The sequence below is a fragment of the Oncorhynchus clarkii genome, chromosome 10 (genome assembly GCF_045791955.1).
Source record: "Oncorhynchus clarkii lewisi isolate Uvic-CL-2024 chromosome 10, UVic_Ocla_1.0, whole genome shotgun sequence".
NCBI classification, from domain to species: domain Eukaryota; kingdom Metazoa; phylum Chordata; class Actinopteri; order Salmoniformes; family Salmonidae; genus Oncorhynchus; species Oncorhynchus clarkii.
In genome coordinates, this window is record NC_092156.1 from 57108578 (window position 1) to 57126112 (window position 17535).

Sequence of the window (17535 nt, forward strand, 5' to 3'; positions counted from 1 at the left end):
TAACGCATTGTCAATGTAACCATCCCGATCCCAGTGTTATGCATTGGGTGTTCGTTACGTCATCAGGAAACGCTTGCAACATTCAGGACATTCTGTTCAATTGGTTGTTCAGAATGCTTCCACAAGGTGGCGACATAGCTCTTACATAGCAGTGGTGAGTCAATGCAACACTCGTCTTGTTTCATAACTCATCCTTCACCCTCTGCTGCATTGCTTAAACCAGTTTATTGTAAATCATTTTAAAAAGGCAACAATTTGACCTAAATTGTTATCTTACAATCTAAGTCTTTCCACTAGAAAATCATTCAGATCTAAATCTTATGAATATGCAAAATCGTTTCATACAGACATTATGCACAATGCTACAGGAAATTGACACAAGAACTGTGCCACTTGTGTGGAGATCCAGACCTCATCCAGGGCGTCTTGCTAGTTAGTCTGACGGCTGAGGCAGGCTACCGCGACGACAGCATCATGACAAACTCTGCAGGGGGGAGGGGGGGAGAGAGAGACAGACAGCACCAGATCCCATTGATTAGAACCAGGGGGCAACACAAGACACAACCCCATGTTTACATCCTGCCCTCATTAAAATGCATTGGATGCCAGTAGAACTCACGGTGTGATGATAATAACAATGTCATTTCCATTCTGTCCGCAGTTAATTAAAAAAGACAGGTGGGGGGGTGGGTGGGGGGGACTATTTTAGTTTTGAGGGTGACCCTTGATTTTACAGTCCTATATGACAGTCATTTTTACAGTAGTGTTTGTGCTCCACGGACCTTGTGTTTAGTGGGCACTGTATAGTAATACAAAGAACTCAGATGTAACGACCTAGTCATTCCTTAGTTAAAGCTAGGTACGGAGTGGGGCTGTAACAGAACCAGGGAATTTGTGTCCAATTTGAGTTTTCAAATCGATCCCCAGGCCCATACACCTACCTCCCACTGGCCCCAGGCACTTGTATATCTGGACGAATTGGACAGGTATGAAGCAATATGCTGTAATCTAACACCCAACCTATTACAGGGCATATTTCTTAAGCACACCTGACCACCCCTCGGGTCCATAGGTGTGCATAGGGTTGATGTAGAGACTATAGGGTTTGAATCGGAATTCATCCCACAACCCGGTCTCAGAACATTTCGTAGAATTCTGTTCGTAAATCCAACACACTGCATTTAGTATGATATGTTACGTTCGGCGTGGTTACATCAGAAAGATTGTTACGTTAGGAGGGGTTGGATGGGTTGGTGTATAATAGGAATGTCTAGCAACCCGACGGTTGCTAATTCAAATCTTCTCACAGACGACTTCACCCTCCGATCCAACAGGTCCCAGACGTGCTCAGTGGGATTGAGATCGCGGCTCTTCGCTGGCCATGGCAGAACACTGACATTCCTGTCTTGCAGGAAATCACGCACAGAATGAGCAGGATGGCTGGTGGCATTGTCACGGCAGGTAGCCTAGTGGTTAGAGCGTTGGGCCAGTAACCGTAACAAGATCAAATCCCCGAGCTGCCTCTGAACAAGGCAGGTAACCCACTGCTCCCTGGTAAGCCGCCATTTAAATAAGAATTTGTTCTTATCTGACTTGCCTAGTTAAATAAAGGTTAAATAAATAACACATTTAAAAATAAATTGTCATGCTGGAGTGTCATGTCATGAGGGAGGAGGATGTCCTCCCTGTAGCGCACAGTGTTGAGACTGCCTGCAATGACAACGTGCTCAGTCCGATGCTGCTGTGACACACCGCCCCAGACCACGACGGACCCTCCACCTCCAAATCGATCCCGCTCCAGAGTACAGGCCTCGGTGTATGTAACGCTCATTCCTTCGACGATAAATGCGAATCCGACCATCACCTCTGGTGAGACAAAACCGCGACTCATCAGTGAAGAGCACTTTTTGCCAGTCCTGTCTGGTCTAGCGATGGTGGGTTTGTGCCCAACAGGTTAACGTTGTTGCCGGAGATGTCTGGTGAGGACCTGCCTGACAACAGGCCTACAAACCCTCAGTCCAGCCTCTCTCAGCCTATTGCGGACAGTCTGAGCACTGGTGTAACAAGGGAAGTTTTTATTGCCATCCTGTACCTGTCCTGCAGGTGTGATGTTCGGATATAGGTGTTGTTACACGTGGTCTGCCATTGCGAGGATGATCAGCTCTCCGTCCTGTCTCCCTGTAGCGCTGTCTTAGGCGTCTCACAGTACGGACATTGCAATTTATTGCCCTGGCCTCATCTCCAGTCCTCATGCCTCCTTGCAGCATGCCTAAGGCACGTTCACGCAGATGAGCAGAGAACCTGGGCATCTTTCTTTTGGTGTTTTTCCAGAGTCAGTAGAAAGGCCTCTTTAGTGTCCTCAGTTTTCATAGCTGTGACCTTAATTGCCTACTGTCTGTAAGCTGTTAATGTCTTAACGACCGTTCCACAGGTGCGTGTTCATTAGTTGTTATGGTTCATTGAACAAGCATGGGAGTGTTTAAACCCTTTACAATGAAGATCTGTGAAGCTCTTTGGATTTTTACGAATTATCTTTGAAAGACATGGTCCTGAAAAAGGGACGTTTCTTTTTTTGCTGAGTTTATAATATAAATTGTATAACATATCATACAACATGGGTGACGGACATCCACAAATGAACACATACCATACGAACCATAATATGTCATACTAAATGGAGTGTTATGGTTTTACATGCATAATCATACAAAATGCTCTGAGGTTGCATCCCATCACCCCTCTCACAAATCTCCCTTCCTGTCTAGCTGCCCGTTTCCTCCTTCCTGTTTCCCGGACTGTAAATTTCTCTAAAACAAATTGGTTAACCAAGCATGACCGATCTCACCGTGTCACCTGCACCCTCAGCATGCCTCCCATCTGTCAATCAAACATCAATCTATCCCACCTGTCAATCACAACATGGCTCCAGCCAGTAGTAGCCATCAAATAACCATAGGCAGGCCCCATCCATCCCATCATTATTCAGTCCCTCTGGTTACATGTTCCATTATGCTTCTTTAAGGCCTTGGCTGTTGAATGACTTAAGTAGTGCACTATGTATGGCATAGGGTGCCATTTGGATCTCAGACAATGTCTTGTCTTCTAAACTTCAACAATTGATTTGTCGAGATGGCTGGAGGGCCCAGTAAGAGGGATAGGCTAGTTGTATCGCCCCAGGGGCTAATTGTTCATAATGCGTGGGCCACCTGCTTATTGATCCCCTGCTAACGCAGACACTCCCGTCCACATGTTTCCAATTATTATTATTGATTGGGACTTCGATTGGCTTGGACAAACACAAGCATGCATTTTTTTTGGGGTGGTGGTGGTGGGCTTACTGAGGGACATGAGACAGGTCTTGTTTTATAGTAATTGAGACGTGTGTGTGTGTGTGTGTGTGTGCGGTGGTTTGAAACCGTGTGAAGTGTGGCGTCTTTGAGCAGTCCTAAGGTGTGTGTGCCATGTGTGGACCCGCGTCTCCCACGGGAGTCACCGTCTCAGACCAAAATAAAGTACTCCCTTCGTCTGAGGGCAGACTCTAGTTTTGAAGTTCGCAGGCAGGGCTACTTCATCACGTGACCATGAGCAACACGATTCATGTCCACTACAATCACACCTACTTCCCTACTTTGGAAGCCAGTGTAACGTGCAGAATATGAACCCGGGTCTCCCACAGGTGTAACCAATGTTTTAGACCAGCTGCTAGCTGTTTTTTTTTCTTGAATGGATGGTCAGGGGGCTGGCACATAATTGAAAATCATTTGTAGACTGCAAATTGGCCGCAATAAGCCCAAATATATATAATATTTGACTAAAACGTAATAGTTTCAATCCTTGCTTACATTTGTATACGATCACATATACAGTGGGGAGAACAAGTATTTGATACACTGCTGATTTTGCAGGTTTTCCTACTTACAAAGCATGTAGAGGTCTGTAATTTTTATCATAGGTACACTTCAACTGTGAGAGACAGAATCTAAAACAAAAATCCAGAAAATCACATTGTATGATTTTTAAGTAATTCATTTGCATTTTATTGCATGACATAAGTATTTGATCACCTACCAACCAGTAAGAATTCCAGCTCTCACAGACCTGTTAGTTTTTCTTTAAGAAGCCCTCCTGTTCTCCACTCATTACCTGTATTAACTGCACCTGTTTGAACTTGTTACCTGTATAAAAGACACTGTCCACACACTCAATCAAACAGACTCTAACCTCTCCACAATGGCCAATACCAGAGAGCTATGTAAGGACATCAGGGATAAAATTGTAGACCTGCACAAGGCTGGGATGGGCTACAGGACAATAGGCAAGCAGCTTGGTGAGAAGGCAACAACTGTTGGCGCAATTATTAGAAAATGGAAGAAGTTCAAGATGACGGTCAATCACCCTCGGTCTTGGGCTCCATGCAAGATCTCACCTCGTGGGGCATCAATGATCATGAGGAAGGTGAGGGATCAGCCCAGAACTACACGGCAGGACCTGGTCAATGACCTGAAGAGAGCTGGGACCACAGTCTCAAAGAAAATCATTAGTAACACACTACGCCGTCATGGATTAAACTCCTGCAGCGCACTCAAGGTCCCCCTGCTCAAGCCAGTGCATGTCCAGGCCCGTCTGAAGTTTGCCAATGACCAACTGGATGATCCAGAGGAGGAATGGGAGGAGGTCATGTGGTCTGATGAGACAAAAATAGAGCTTTTTGGTCTAAACTCCACTCGCCGTGTTTGGAGGAAGAAGAAGGATGAGTACAACCCCAAGAACACCATCCCAACCGTGAAGCATGGAGGTGGAAACATCATTCTTTGGGGATGCTTTTCTGCAAAGGGGACAGGATGACTGCACCGTATTGAGGGGAGGATGGATGGGGCCATGTATCGTGAGATCTTGGCCAACAACCTCCTTCCCTCGGTAAGAGCATTGAAGATGGGTCGTGGCTGGGTCTTCCAGCATGACAACGGCTCGAAACACACAGCCAGGGCAACTAAGGAGTGGCTCCGTAAGAAACATCTCAAGGTCCTGGAGTGGCCTAGCCAGTCTCCAGACCTGAACCCAATAGAACATCTTTGGGGGGAGCTGAAAGTCCGTATTGCCCAGCGATAGCCCCGAAACCTGAAGGATCTGGAAAAGGTCTGTATGGAGGAATGGGCCAAAATCCCTGCTGCAGTGTGTGCAAACCTGGTCAAGAACTACAGGAAACGTATGATCTCTTTACCAAATATTAAGTTCTGCTTTTCTGATGTATCAAATACTTATGTCATGCAATAAAATGCAAAGGAATTACTTAAAGATCATACAATGTGATTTTCTGGATTTTTGTTTTAGATTCCGTCTCTCACAGTTGAAGTGTACCTATGATAAAAAAATTACAGACCTCTACATGCTTTGTAAGTAGGAAAACCTGCAAAATCGGCAGTGTATCAAATACTTGTTCTCCCCACTGTATCACTCTTATGCATGGAAATACTTTGGAACAGATTTCCAAAATTAAAATCACTTTTACAGTATTTTATGTCCAACCAAAAATAATAATACAAAAAATATTTTTTTGCTCAGAAAACAGGGTGCCAAATAAAATCACACACATGCCAAATTTGACCCGCGTGCCAGTTGTGGAACCCTCTTTTAGACAATTAGACCAGAAGGAAATTCCATTTTGGTTTAACGGCAGACACTACTTTTGAAGTTTGCAGGCGGGGCTACCTCATCATGTGACCATAAGCAGCCATGCCCGACTCATGTCTGCAATATGTGCATTGTAATGATTACCTTAATGCACTACTGATGAGATTGGATCATCTATCCACACACCTTACATTCACTGTTCTAATCTCTGCTCTTTCCTCCTCTCCCCTCCCTCTCCTATCCTTTCTCATCTCCTACCTTATCCTCTCTCCTCCCTCATCCTCTCCCCTTTCTTGACCCTTATCCCCTCTCCCATCCCCTCTGTCCCTCTTACCCCCTCCCTCTCTTCTAAAGCCTCAACCCCCACCTATCCCTCATCTACCCCCCCCCCCCCCCCCCCCCCCCCCCTTATCCACCTCCCCTCACCGTCAAAGTCTATTCCGCCGTCCTTGTTGAGGTCGATATCCTGGAGGATCTCCTCCAGCTCACCCTTCTTCAACTTCTCACCCAGCAGGGCCTTCATGCTGTCCTTCAGCTCCTCCAAGGTGATGCGCCCATCTCCGTCGCTGTCAAACTGGGGGGGGGGATACCCCATAATGAAAAAGTGAAAACATGTTTAAAGGATTTTTTGCTAATTTATTTCAATTGGAATACAGAGATATCTTATTTAAAGTGCCTTTGGAAAGTATTCAAGCCCCTTTACCTTTTCCACACTTTGTTAGGTTACAGCCTAATTCTAAAATTGATTAAATCATTTTTTTTCTTATCAATCTATGAACAATAACCAATAATGACAAAGCAAAAAACAGGTTTGTTCATTTATTAAAAATAAAAATGGAAATATCACATTTACATAAGTATTCAGACCCTTTACTCAGTACTTTGCTGAACCACCTTTGGCAGCAATTACAGCCTTGAGTCTTCTTGTGTAAGATCATCAAGGATTTCTGTACTTGGCCCCGTTCATCTTTGCCTCAATCCTGACTAGTCTCCCTGTCCCTGTCATGGAAAAACATCCACACAGCATGATGCTGCTACCACCATGCTCACTGTAGGGATGGTGCCAGGTTTCCTCCAGACGTGACGCTTGGCATTCAGGCCAAGAGTTCAATCTTGGTTTCATCAGACCAGAGAATCTTGTTTCTCATGGTCTGAGAGTCATCAAGTGCCTTTTGGCAAACTCCAAGCGGGCTGTCATGTGCCCTTTAGTGAGGAGTGGCTTTCGTCTGGCCACTCCACCATAAAGGCCTTATTATTGGAGTGCTGCAGAGATGGTTGTCCTGCAGGGAAGGTTCTCTCATCTCCACAGAGGAACTCTAGAGCTCTGTCAAAGTGACCATCGGGTTCTTGGTCACCTCCCTGACCAAGGCCCTTCTCCCCCGATTTCTCAGTTTGGCCGGGCGGCCAGCTCTAGGAAGAGTCTTGGTGGTTCCAAACTTCTTCCATTAAAGAATGATGGAGGCCACTGTGTTCTTGGGGACCTTCAATGCTGCAGACATTTTTTGGTACCGTTCCCCAGATCTGTGCCTCGACACAATCCTGTTATCAAATCAAAATCAAATCAAATAAAATGTTATTTGTCACATACACATGGTTAGCAGATGTTAATGCGAGTGTAGCGAAATTCTTGTGCTTCTAGTTCCGACAATGCAGTAATAACCAACGAGTAATCTAACCTAACAATTTCACAACAACTACCTTATACACACAAGTGTCAATGGATGAAGAATATGTACATAAAAACATATGAATGAGTGATGGTAGAGAACGGCATAGGAAAGATGCAGTAGATGATATCGAGTACAGTATATACAGTGCCTTGCGAAAGTATTCGGCCCCCTTGAACTTTGCGACCTTTTGCCACATTTCAGGCTTCAAACATAAAGATATAAAACTGTATTTTTTTTGTGAAGAATCAACAACAAGTGGGACACAATCATGAAGTGGAACGACATTTATTGGATATTTCAAACTTTTTTAACAAAGCCGAATACTTTCTCAAGGCACTGTACATTTGAGATGAGTAATGTAGGGTATGTATTACATTATATTAAGTGGCCTTGTTTAAAGTGGCTAGTGATACATTTTGACATACATTTTTTCATTATTAAAGTGGCTGGAGTTGAGTCAGTATGTTGGCAGCAGCCACTCAATGTTATTGGTGGCTGTTTAACAGTCTGATGGCCTTGAGATAGAAGCTGTTTTTCAGTCTCTCGGTCCCTGCTTTGATGCACCTGTACTGACCTCGCCTTCTGGATGATAGCGGGGTGAACAGGCAGTGGCTCGGGTGGTTGTTGTCCTTGATTATCTTTTTGGCCTTCCTGTGACATCAGGTGGTGTAGGTGTCCTGGAGGGCAGGTAGTTTGCCCCCGGTGATGCGTTGTGCAGACCTTACTACCCTCTGGAGAGCCTTACGGTTGTGGGTGGAGCAGTTGCCGTACCAGGTGGTGATACAGCCCGACAGGATGCTCTCGATTGTGCATCTGTAAAAGTTTGTGAGTGCTTTTGGTGACAAGCCAAATTTCTTCAGCCTCCTGAGGTTGTCTGTGTGGGTGGACCAATTCAGTTTGGAACTTAAAACTTAATACCCTCTCCACTACTGTCCCGTCGATGTGGATAGGGGGGTGCTCCCTCTGCTGTTTCCTGAAGTCCACGATCATCTCCTTTGTTGTGTTGACGTTGAGTGTGGGTTATTTTGCTCTGACATGCACAGTCAACTGTGGGACCTTATATAGACAGCTGTGTGCCTTACCAAATCATGTCCAATCAATTGAATTTACCACAGGTGGACTCCAATCAAGTTGTAGAAACATCTCAATGATGATCAATGTAAACAGGATGCACTTGAGCTCAATTTTGAGTCTCATAGCAAAAGGTCTGAATACTTATGTAAATAAGGTATTTTAGTTTTGTATTTTTTATAAATGTGCAAAACATTCTAAATTCTTGTTTTCACTTTATCCTTATCGGGTATTGTGTATAGAATGCTGAGTTTTAATTTTTATTAAATCCATTTTAGAATAAGGCTGTAATGTAACAAAATGTGGGAAAAGTCAAGGGGTCTGAATACTTTCAGAAGGCCCTGTACATACAATAAGTATTCACACCCCTGTGTCAATACTTTGTAGAGGCATCTTTGACAGTGGTTGAAGCTGTGAGTCTTTCTGGGTAAGTCTCTAAGGTATTTTTTGTGTTGTATTGGATTTCCCCCAGGAATAACACTTTGTATTCAGGACAAAAAGTGATTTGCTTTGCCTTGTTGCAAACAGGATGCATGTTTTGGAATATTTGTATTCTGTTCATGCTTCCTTCTTTTCACTCTGCCAATTAGGTTATTATTGTTGAGTAAATATAATGTTGTTGATCCATCCTCAGTTGTCTCCTATCACAGCCATTAAACTCTAACTGTTTTAATGTCACCATGGGCCTCATGGTGAAAACCCTGAGCGGTTTCCTCCCTCTCCAGCAGCTGAGTTAGGAAGGACGCCCTTATCTTTGTAGCGACTGGGAGTGTTGATACACTATCCAAAGTGTAATTACTCACTTACTCAAAGGAATATTCAATGTTTACTTTTATTTTTTTATTTCCACCCATCTACCAATAGGTGCGAGGCATTGGAAAACCTCCCTGGTCTTTGTGGTTGAATCTGTGTTTAAAATTCACTGCTCGCCTCAGGGACCTTACAGATAACTGTATGTGTGGGGAACAGAGACGAGGTAATTATTCAAAAAATCATGATAACCACTACTTTTATCACACACAGAGTGAGTCCATGCAACTTATTATGTGACTTGTTTTACTCCTGAACTTATTTAGACTTGCCAGGACAAAGGGGTTGAATACTTATTGACTCAAGACATTTGAGCTTTTCATTTAATGAATTTGTAAAAACAAAACAACAAAAAAAACATTATTTTGCATTATGGTGTATTGTGTGTAGTCCAGTGAGGTTGTAAATCACAGCTGGCCTGGTACATTGTTTGCTGCTTCCACCCATTCGGGATGCACTGTTTCAGTTTCAATGACTCAATATTTTGAGAGAAAGAAAACGGATGACTGTAACTAAGGCTGGGAATGTATCAAACTAATAAGGGCTATGATCAGAAGTCACTTATAACCTGGCTAGTACCTGGGTTGGCGCCCCCCCTCGGGTTGTGCTGTGGCGGAGATCTTTGTGGGCTATACTCGGCCTTGTCCCAGGATGGTAAGTTGGTGGTTGAAGATATCCCTCTAGTGGTGTGGGGGCTGTGCTTTGGCAAAGTGGGTGGGGTTATATCCTTCCTGTTTGGCCCTGTCCGGGGGTATCATCGGATGGGGCCACAGTGTCTCCTGACCCCTCCTGTCTCAGCCTCCAGTATTTATGCAACAGTAGTTTATGTGTCGAGGGGCTAGGGTCAGTTTGTAATATCTGGAGTACTTCTCCTGTCTTATCCGGTGTCCTGTGTGAATTTAAGTATGCTCTCTCTAATTCTCTCTCTCTTTCTCTCTTTCTTTCTCTCTCTTGGAGGACCTGAGCCCTAGGACCATGCCTCAGGACTACCTGGCATGATGACTCCTTGCTGTCCCCAGTCCACCTGGCCGTGCTGCTGCTCCAGTTTCAACTGTTCTGCCTGCGGCTATGGAATCCTGACCTGTTCACCGGCCGTGCTACCTGTCCCGTGCTACCTGTCCCCTATTATTTGACCATGCTGGTTATTTATGAACATTTGAACATCTTGGCCATGTTCTGTTATAATCTCCACCCGGCACAGCACAGAAGAGGACTGGCCACCCCTCATAGCCTGGTTCCTCTCTAGGTTTCTTCCTAGGTTCTGGCCTTTCTAGGGAGTTTTTCCGAGCCAACTTGCTTCAACATCTGCATTGCTTGCTGTTTGGGGTTTTAGGCTGGGTTTCTGTACATCTCTTTGAGATGTCAGCTGATGTACGAAGGGCTATATAAATACATTTGATTTGATTTGAAACTTAATTTAATAGGCTAGCGCACGTGTCAAACACAAAGCCCACGGGCCGAATTGGACACGCGAGTCAACAAGTTGTCTCATCTACTTTAAGAGGTTACAGCCTGATGCCGCTCCCGTAGGTGAATTCAACTTCAAATCGTGCTGCTGTCGTGTTGCCTGTTTTACAGCGTGCAGTGGAGGGAAAGTGTACAGACACAGATCTAGCTAGGCTACTGAAAGGTTGCACTCTGGCTTGGGTTTTAAAGCTTGAGAGTGAATAGCCGAAAAAAAAAAAACAAACCTGAAACAAAACACCATGCAAAGGAGAAGCATGTAGGCCTACTACAGCAACATTTGAACATTAGCCTAGGCCGGCTACAATACATTTTGAGTGCAGCACACAGCAATGTTGCATTCAACATGTTTTAAGTGTAGATGCTACAACAACCTATGGCTACGTTTTTGTTATTTGGAGTCATTAAATACTTTTTCATTAGGGTCGCAGCGTACTATACACATCTACAAGCATAGCAGCAAAAGCTGGACAAATGTTATTTGTCACTTCTGTTTCAATATCTTCAAATTCTATATACAGCGTCAGGTGTACATAAGTGGACATTATAAAGGTTTTATTAACTGCCGTGTCTATTTAATTGGCCAAACGCACGGCCCCTTTCCCACTCTATATTGCTACAGAACTTTCACAAACGCCTTACTCTATGTCATTTCCAAACATTCTATGAATTCATGAAAACGTGAAAATGACACTAAGCATTCGCTTTTCGGAAAAGGTACAAAAAAAAAAGAAAAAAAAAAAAAGATTTCACGTTGCTAAAACGATGTCAGTTCCACTTTAACTTTCACTCTGTTATCATTCATAATGATTAGAGAATGCACCACTTCCTTTGGTTTTTAAGAAGTTATTTGAAAGCACTGTACACTCCGTAGTGTCCTCTCACCTGTCTGATATCACTCTTTCTACTTGCATTTAATTGAAAACACATTCTTATGGATCTTGCACACTTCCCTGTGTCCTTCTCTCACCTGTTTAAAAGCACTGCGTACCTCCCTCATCCCCATCATGTGAGCCGTCTCAGCCAGCATCCTAGGGCCCATCAGCTCAGTACAGAAATCATCAAAGTCCACGTGACCGCCCCCTACAGAGGGGGAGACATCAGATTACACACACCCACACACATACACACACACCACTAACCCATCCATCCACACACACACACACACACACACACACACACACACACACACACACACACACACACACACACACACACACACACACACACACACACACACACACACACACACACACACACACACACACACACACAAACCACTAACCCCTCTGCACACAAACACACACATGCTCACATTTCATCTTGATCTGCTGTATAATCTCTATGAGCTCCATCTCAGTGGGCATGTATCCCATGGTCCTCATACAGTCGGCCACGTCCTTGTAATGCAGGAAGCCGTCTCCATCGTAGTCAAACTCCTTAAAGGCCACCTGCAGCTCTGAGACACACACACACACACACACACACACACACCAACAACAACGTGTATAATGTTATATTATTTGCAGTAGTCAAAAATGGTTGTGCAGTGGTTTTCAAGCAGCTTAGCAGCTCCAACACTCGTATAGCTGAAATGTTTCAAGAAGCTAATAGCAAGTAACGTTTACAAGCTACCACTGTGTCCTGTATGACTCCCAAGGGTAAGTGGAGCTTATGAGAGGCTCAAGCATTTTGGGTAATAAACTGTGTGCCTGTGGAATATTTAGTTTCCTAACATCCTATAATATTGCTTGCATTAGCACTATTCATGTCAATAACAAAGGTTTAAAGGTACACTCAGCAATATGACATCATTTGGCCGATTTCCTGCTTACAGATGTCAACAACAACTGCATTCACATCCGCAAAGAATACCTCAAATTCGTGCGCCCAAATTGGCACCCTCCCTTGAGGCCTGGCCACGTTGGGGCGAGCCAATAGTCATTCTTGGAGGATTATAATTTAGTTAATGTTGATCTATGTATGCAGGTAGTCACACCGCTGCGTATGAAAACATCATTTAAATTTTTAATTTTTTTTATTTAACCTTTATTTAACCAGGTAGGCTAGTTCTCATTTGCAACTACGCCCTGGCCAAGATAAAGCAAATCCATGTGACACAGACAACAACACAGAGTTACACATGGAGTAAATAATAAACAAGCCAATAACACAATAAACAAGTCAATGGACACAGTAGAAAAAATAAAGTCTATATACAGTGTGTGCAAAAGGCACGAGGAGGTAGGCAATAAATATGCAATATGAGTTAATGATTACAATTTAGCAGATTAACACTGGAGTGGTAAATGAGCAGATGATGATGTGCAAGTAGAGATACTGGTGTGCAAAAGAGCAGAAAAGTAAATAAAATAAAAACAGTATGGGGATGAGGTAGATTGGTTGGGCTATTTACAGATGGACTATGTACAGCTGCAGCGATTGGTTAGCTGCTCAGATAGTTGATGTTTAAAGTTGGTGAGGGAAATAAAAGTCTCCAACTTCAACGATTTTTGCAATTTGTTCCAGTCACTGGCAGCAGAGAACTGGAAGGAAAGGCGGCCAAATGAGGTGTTGGCTTTGGGGATGATCAGTGAGATACAGTGCCTTGCGAAAGTATTCGGCCCCCTTGAACTTTGCGACCTTTTGCCACATTTCAGGCTTCAAACATAAAGATAGAAAACTGTATTTTTTTGTGAAGAATCAACAACAAGTGGGACACAATCATGAAGTGGAACGACATTTATTGGATATTTCAAACTTTTTTAACAAATCAAAAACGGAAAAATTGGGCGTGCAAAATTATTCAGCCCCTTAAGTTAATACTTTGTAGCGTCACCTTTTGCTGCGATTACAGCTGTAAGTCGCTTGGGGTATGTCTCTATCAGTTTTGCACATCGAGAGACTGAAATGTTTTCCCATTCCTCCTTGCAAAACAGCTCGAGCTCAGTGAGGTTGGATGGAGAGCATTTGTGAACAGCAGTTTTTAGTTCTTTCCACAGATTCTCGATTGGATACAGGTCTGGACTTTGACTTGGCCATTCTAACACCTGGATATGTTTATTTTTGAACCACTCCCGTGTAGATTTTGCATTATGTTTTGGATCATTGTCTTGTTGGAAGACAAATCTCCGTCCCAGTCTCAGGTCTTTTGCAGACTCCATCAGGTTTTCTTCCAGAATGGTCCTGTATTTGGCTCCATCCATCTTCCCATCAATTTTAACCATCTTCCCTGTCCCTGCTGAAGAAAAGCAGGCCCAAACCATGATGCTGCCACCACCATGTTTGACAGTGGGGATGGTGTGTTCAGGGTGATGGGCTGTGTTGCTTTTACGCCAAACATAACGTTTTGCATTGTTGCCAAAAAGTTCAATTTTGGTTTCATCTGACCAGAGCACCTTCTTCCACATGTTTGGTGTGTCTCCCAGGTGGCTTATGGCAAACTTTAAACAACACTTTTTATGGATATCTTTAAGAAATTGCTTTCTTTTTGCCACTCTTCCATAAAGGCCAGATTTGTGCAATATACGACTGATTGTTGTCCTATGGAAAGAGTCTCCCACCTCAGCTGTAGATCTCTGCAGTTCATCCAGAGTGATCATGGGCCTCTTGGCTGCATCTCTGATCAGTCTTCTCCTTGTATGAGCTGAAAGTTTAGAGGGACAGCCAGGTCTTGGTAGATTTGCAGTGGTCTGACACTCCTTCCATTTCAATATTATCGCTTGCACAGTGCTCCTTGGGATGTTTAAAGCTTTACAAATCCGGCTTTAAACTTCTTCACAACAGTATCTCGGGCCTGCCTGGTGTGTTCCTTGTTCTTCATGATGCTCTCTGCGCTTTTAACGGACCTCTGAGACTATCACAGTGCAGGTGCATTTATACGGAGACTTGATTACACACAGGTGGATTGTATTTATCATCATTAGTCATTTAGGTCAACATTGGATCATTCAGAGATCCTCACTGAACTTCTGGAGAGAGTTTGCTGCACTGAAAGGGGCTGAATAATTTTGCACACCCAATTTTTCAGTTTTTGATTTGTTAAAAAAGTTTGAAATATCCAATAAATGTCGTTCCACTTCATGATTGTGTCCCACTTGTTGTTGATTCTTCACAAAAAAATACAGTTTTATATCTTTATGTTTGAAGCCTGAAATGTGGCAAAAGGTTGCAAAGTTCAAGGGGGCCGAATACTTTCGCAAGGCACTGTATACCTGCTGGAACGTGTGCTACGGGTGGGTGTTGTTATCATGACGAGTGAACTGAGATAAGGCGGAGCTTTACCTAGCATAGACTTATAGATGACCTGGAGCCAGTGGGTTTGGCGACGAATATGTAGCGAGGGCCAGCCGACTAGAGCATACAGGTCGCAGTGGTGGGTGGTATAAAGTGATTTTGTAACGAAACGGATGGCACTGTAATAGACTGCATCCAGTTTGATGAGTAGAGTATTGGAAACTATTTTGTAGATGACATCGCCAAAGTCGAGGATCAATAGGATCGTCAGTTTTACAAGGGTAAGTTTGGTGGCGTGAGTGAAGGATGCTTTGTTGCGAAATAGAAAGCCGATTCTAGATTTTATTTTGTTCGTTATGAGTCTGGAAGGAGAGTTTACAGTCTAGCCAGACACCTAGGTATTTATAGTTGTCCACATATTCTAGGTTGGAACCGTTCAGGGTGGTGATGCTAGTCGGGCGGGCGGCAGCGAACAGTTGAAAAGCATGCATTTGGTTTTACTAGCGTTTAAGAGCAGTTGGAGGCCACGTAAGGAGTGTTGTATGGCATTGAAGCTCGTTTGGAGGTTAGTTAGCACAGTGTCCAAGGAAGGGCCAGAAGTATACAGAATGGTGTCGTCTGCATAGAGGTGGATCAGGGAATTGCCCGCAGCAAGAGCGACATCATTGATATATACAGAGAAAAGAGTCAGCCCGAGAATTGAACCCTGTGGTACCCCGATAGAGACTGCCAGAGGTCCGGACAACATGCCCTCCGATTTGACACACTGAACTCTGTCTGCAAAGTAGTGGGTGAACCAGGCGAGGCAGTCATTTGAGAAACCAAGGCTATTGAGTCTGCCGATAAGAATACGGTGATTGACAGAGTCGAAAGCCTTTGCCAGGTCGATGAAGACGGCTGCACAGTACAGTCTTTTATCGATGTCGGTTATGATATCGTTTAGTACCTTGAGCGTGGCTGAGGTGCACCCGTGACCGGCTCAGAAACCGGATTGCACAGCGGAGAAGGTACGGTGGGATTCGAAATGGTCAGTGATCTGTTTATTAACTTGGCTTTCGAATCCTTTAGATAGGCAGGGCAGGATGGATATAGGTCTGTAACAGTTTGGGTCTAGGGTGTCATCATATCGCTGGCACTACCCTTAAGTGAACTGGTAAAATGGACTCTCGCCCACTGCGTGGGCTGCACTTTCATAGTACATTTCTATCATCAATAACGAAGACTTACCATCCAACTCCTCAGGCATCAGCTCCCTATCCTGCAGTAAACAGATAGAGAATGGAGATTAAGAGAGAGTGCGAGTGTGTTCTGTAAATCTCTGCTCCATTAAAGCAGAGTACTCCCTTGAGAAATACACCCCACTTTAATCTATTTTTTTTAATAGCGTATTAAGGTAACATGCATATCATATCAACCACCGCCGCGTGCCTGACAGAGACCCTAATGGGATTACTCCACGACATGCCTTTCTAATCTGAGCAATGACATACACACACAGTATGTGCAAGAATACACTCATGCTCACGCACACACACACACACACACACACACACACACACACACACACACACAAAGTGCAAAATGCTCTCTTTCTCGTTCCCCCCTCTCTCTCGCTCCCCCCTCTCTCTGTCTCTCTCTCGCCCCCCCCTCTCTCTCTCTCTCATCCCTCCTTCTCTCTCGACCCCCCTCTCTCTCTCATTCCCCCTTTCCCCCCCCCCTCTCTCTCTCTCTCTCTCTCTCTCTCTCTCTCATCCCTCCCTCTCTCTCTCTCGTCCCCCCCTCTCATCCCCCCTCTCTCTCTCTCTCTCTCTCACACACACACACACACACACACACACACACACACTGCCTATGCACCTACACAGACTAATTATTAACACATGATATCACTCTCATCTCAGGTCGTTAATATACACATACATCAATTAATACCACCCTTTACTCAAGATAAGAGACAAAAAGTCCACTCTGACGCCACACCAGTGTTTCCCCTATATTCATTTAGCAGCGGTGCACCAGCACTACTAAATCGTGGCTGTCACTGAAAACATACAGTGGGATCCGAGATGATTAGAAATAATGGCTGTATAAAATACATTATGACAGTACTAAGCTATAATGTATATAATATATGAATAAAAAACATAGTAGAATTTGTTCAGAGAAAGATTTTGTTTCAAAAAGGTCAATTATTGACACCCCTAAAGATTATTCTTATAAATAAAGTAGTTAAAAGTTGAGTATTTGGTCCCATATTTATAGCACTCAATGACTCCATCAAGCTTGTGACTCAACAAACATGGATGCTTCTTGGTTACAAGATCATGCCCTCAAGACATGCTAACCTCTCCCCATTACCAATAACATGGAAGGTTGCCTGTCTTGGGGTTTGATCTTTGACCCTCTGTAATTTTCTCACTCATCATTATTCACGATTCTTTCAGGATTATCCGTAATCATGGTAGCGTCCACATTCATGTAGAAGTGTTTAGAAACATATTATATTCTTTTTTCTTACAATAAAAGTGACTCCGAAATGACAGAATACGTTATTTACCATTCATTTCTATTGGCTACAGGATTATCTGAAACACAACCTAAACGAACTGCAAATGCATCCAACAATTTTATAGAGTCACAACTTGATGTAGTC

The 17535-nt window shown here is 43.8% G+C and overlaps 1 protein-coding gene across 4 annotated transcripts in view; it reads right to left on the minus strand.

Moving 5' to 3' along the window:
- Positions 1-17: 17 nt before the first annotated feature.
- Positions 18-17535, minus strand: part of LOC139418817 (calcium binding protein 4) — a 29374-nt gene continuing 11856 nt past the window's right edge. For all 4 annotated transcript variants that reach the window (XM_071168542.1, XM_071168540.1, XM_071168541.1 and 1 more), the window contains exons 4-8: positions 16110-16140; positions 11962-12105; positions 11617-11729; positions 6058-6205; positions 18-484 (exon numbers count right to left, since the gene is read on the minus strand). In XM_071168542.1, the coding sequence (XP_071024643.1) occupies positions 456-484; positions 6058-6205; positions 11617-11729; positions 11962-12105; positions 16110-16140 (465 nt within the window). In that variant the 3' untranslated portion in view covers positions 18-455. The remainder of the gene's footprint in view (positions 485-6057; positions 6206-11616; positions 11730-11961; positions 12106-16109; positions 16141-17535) is intronic.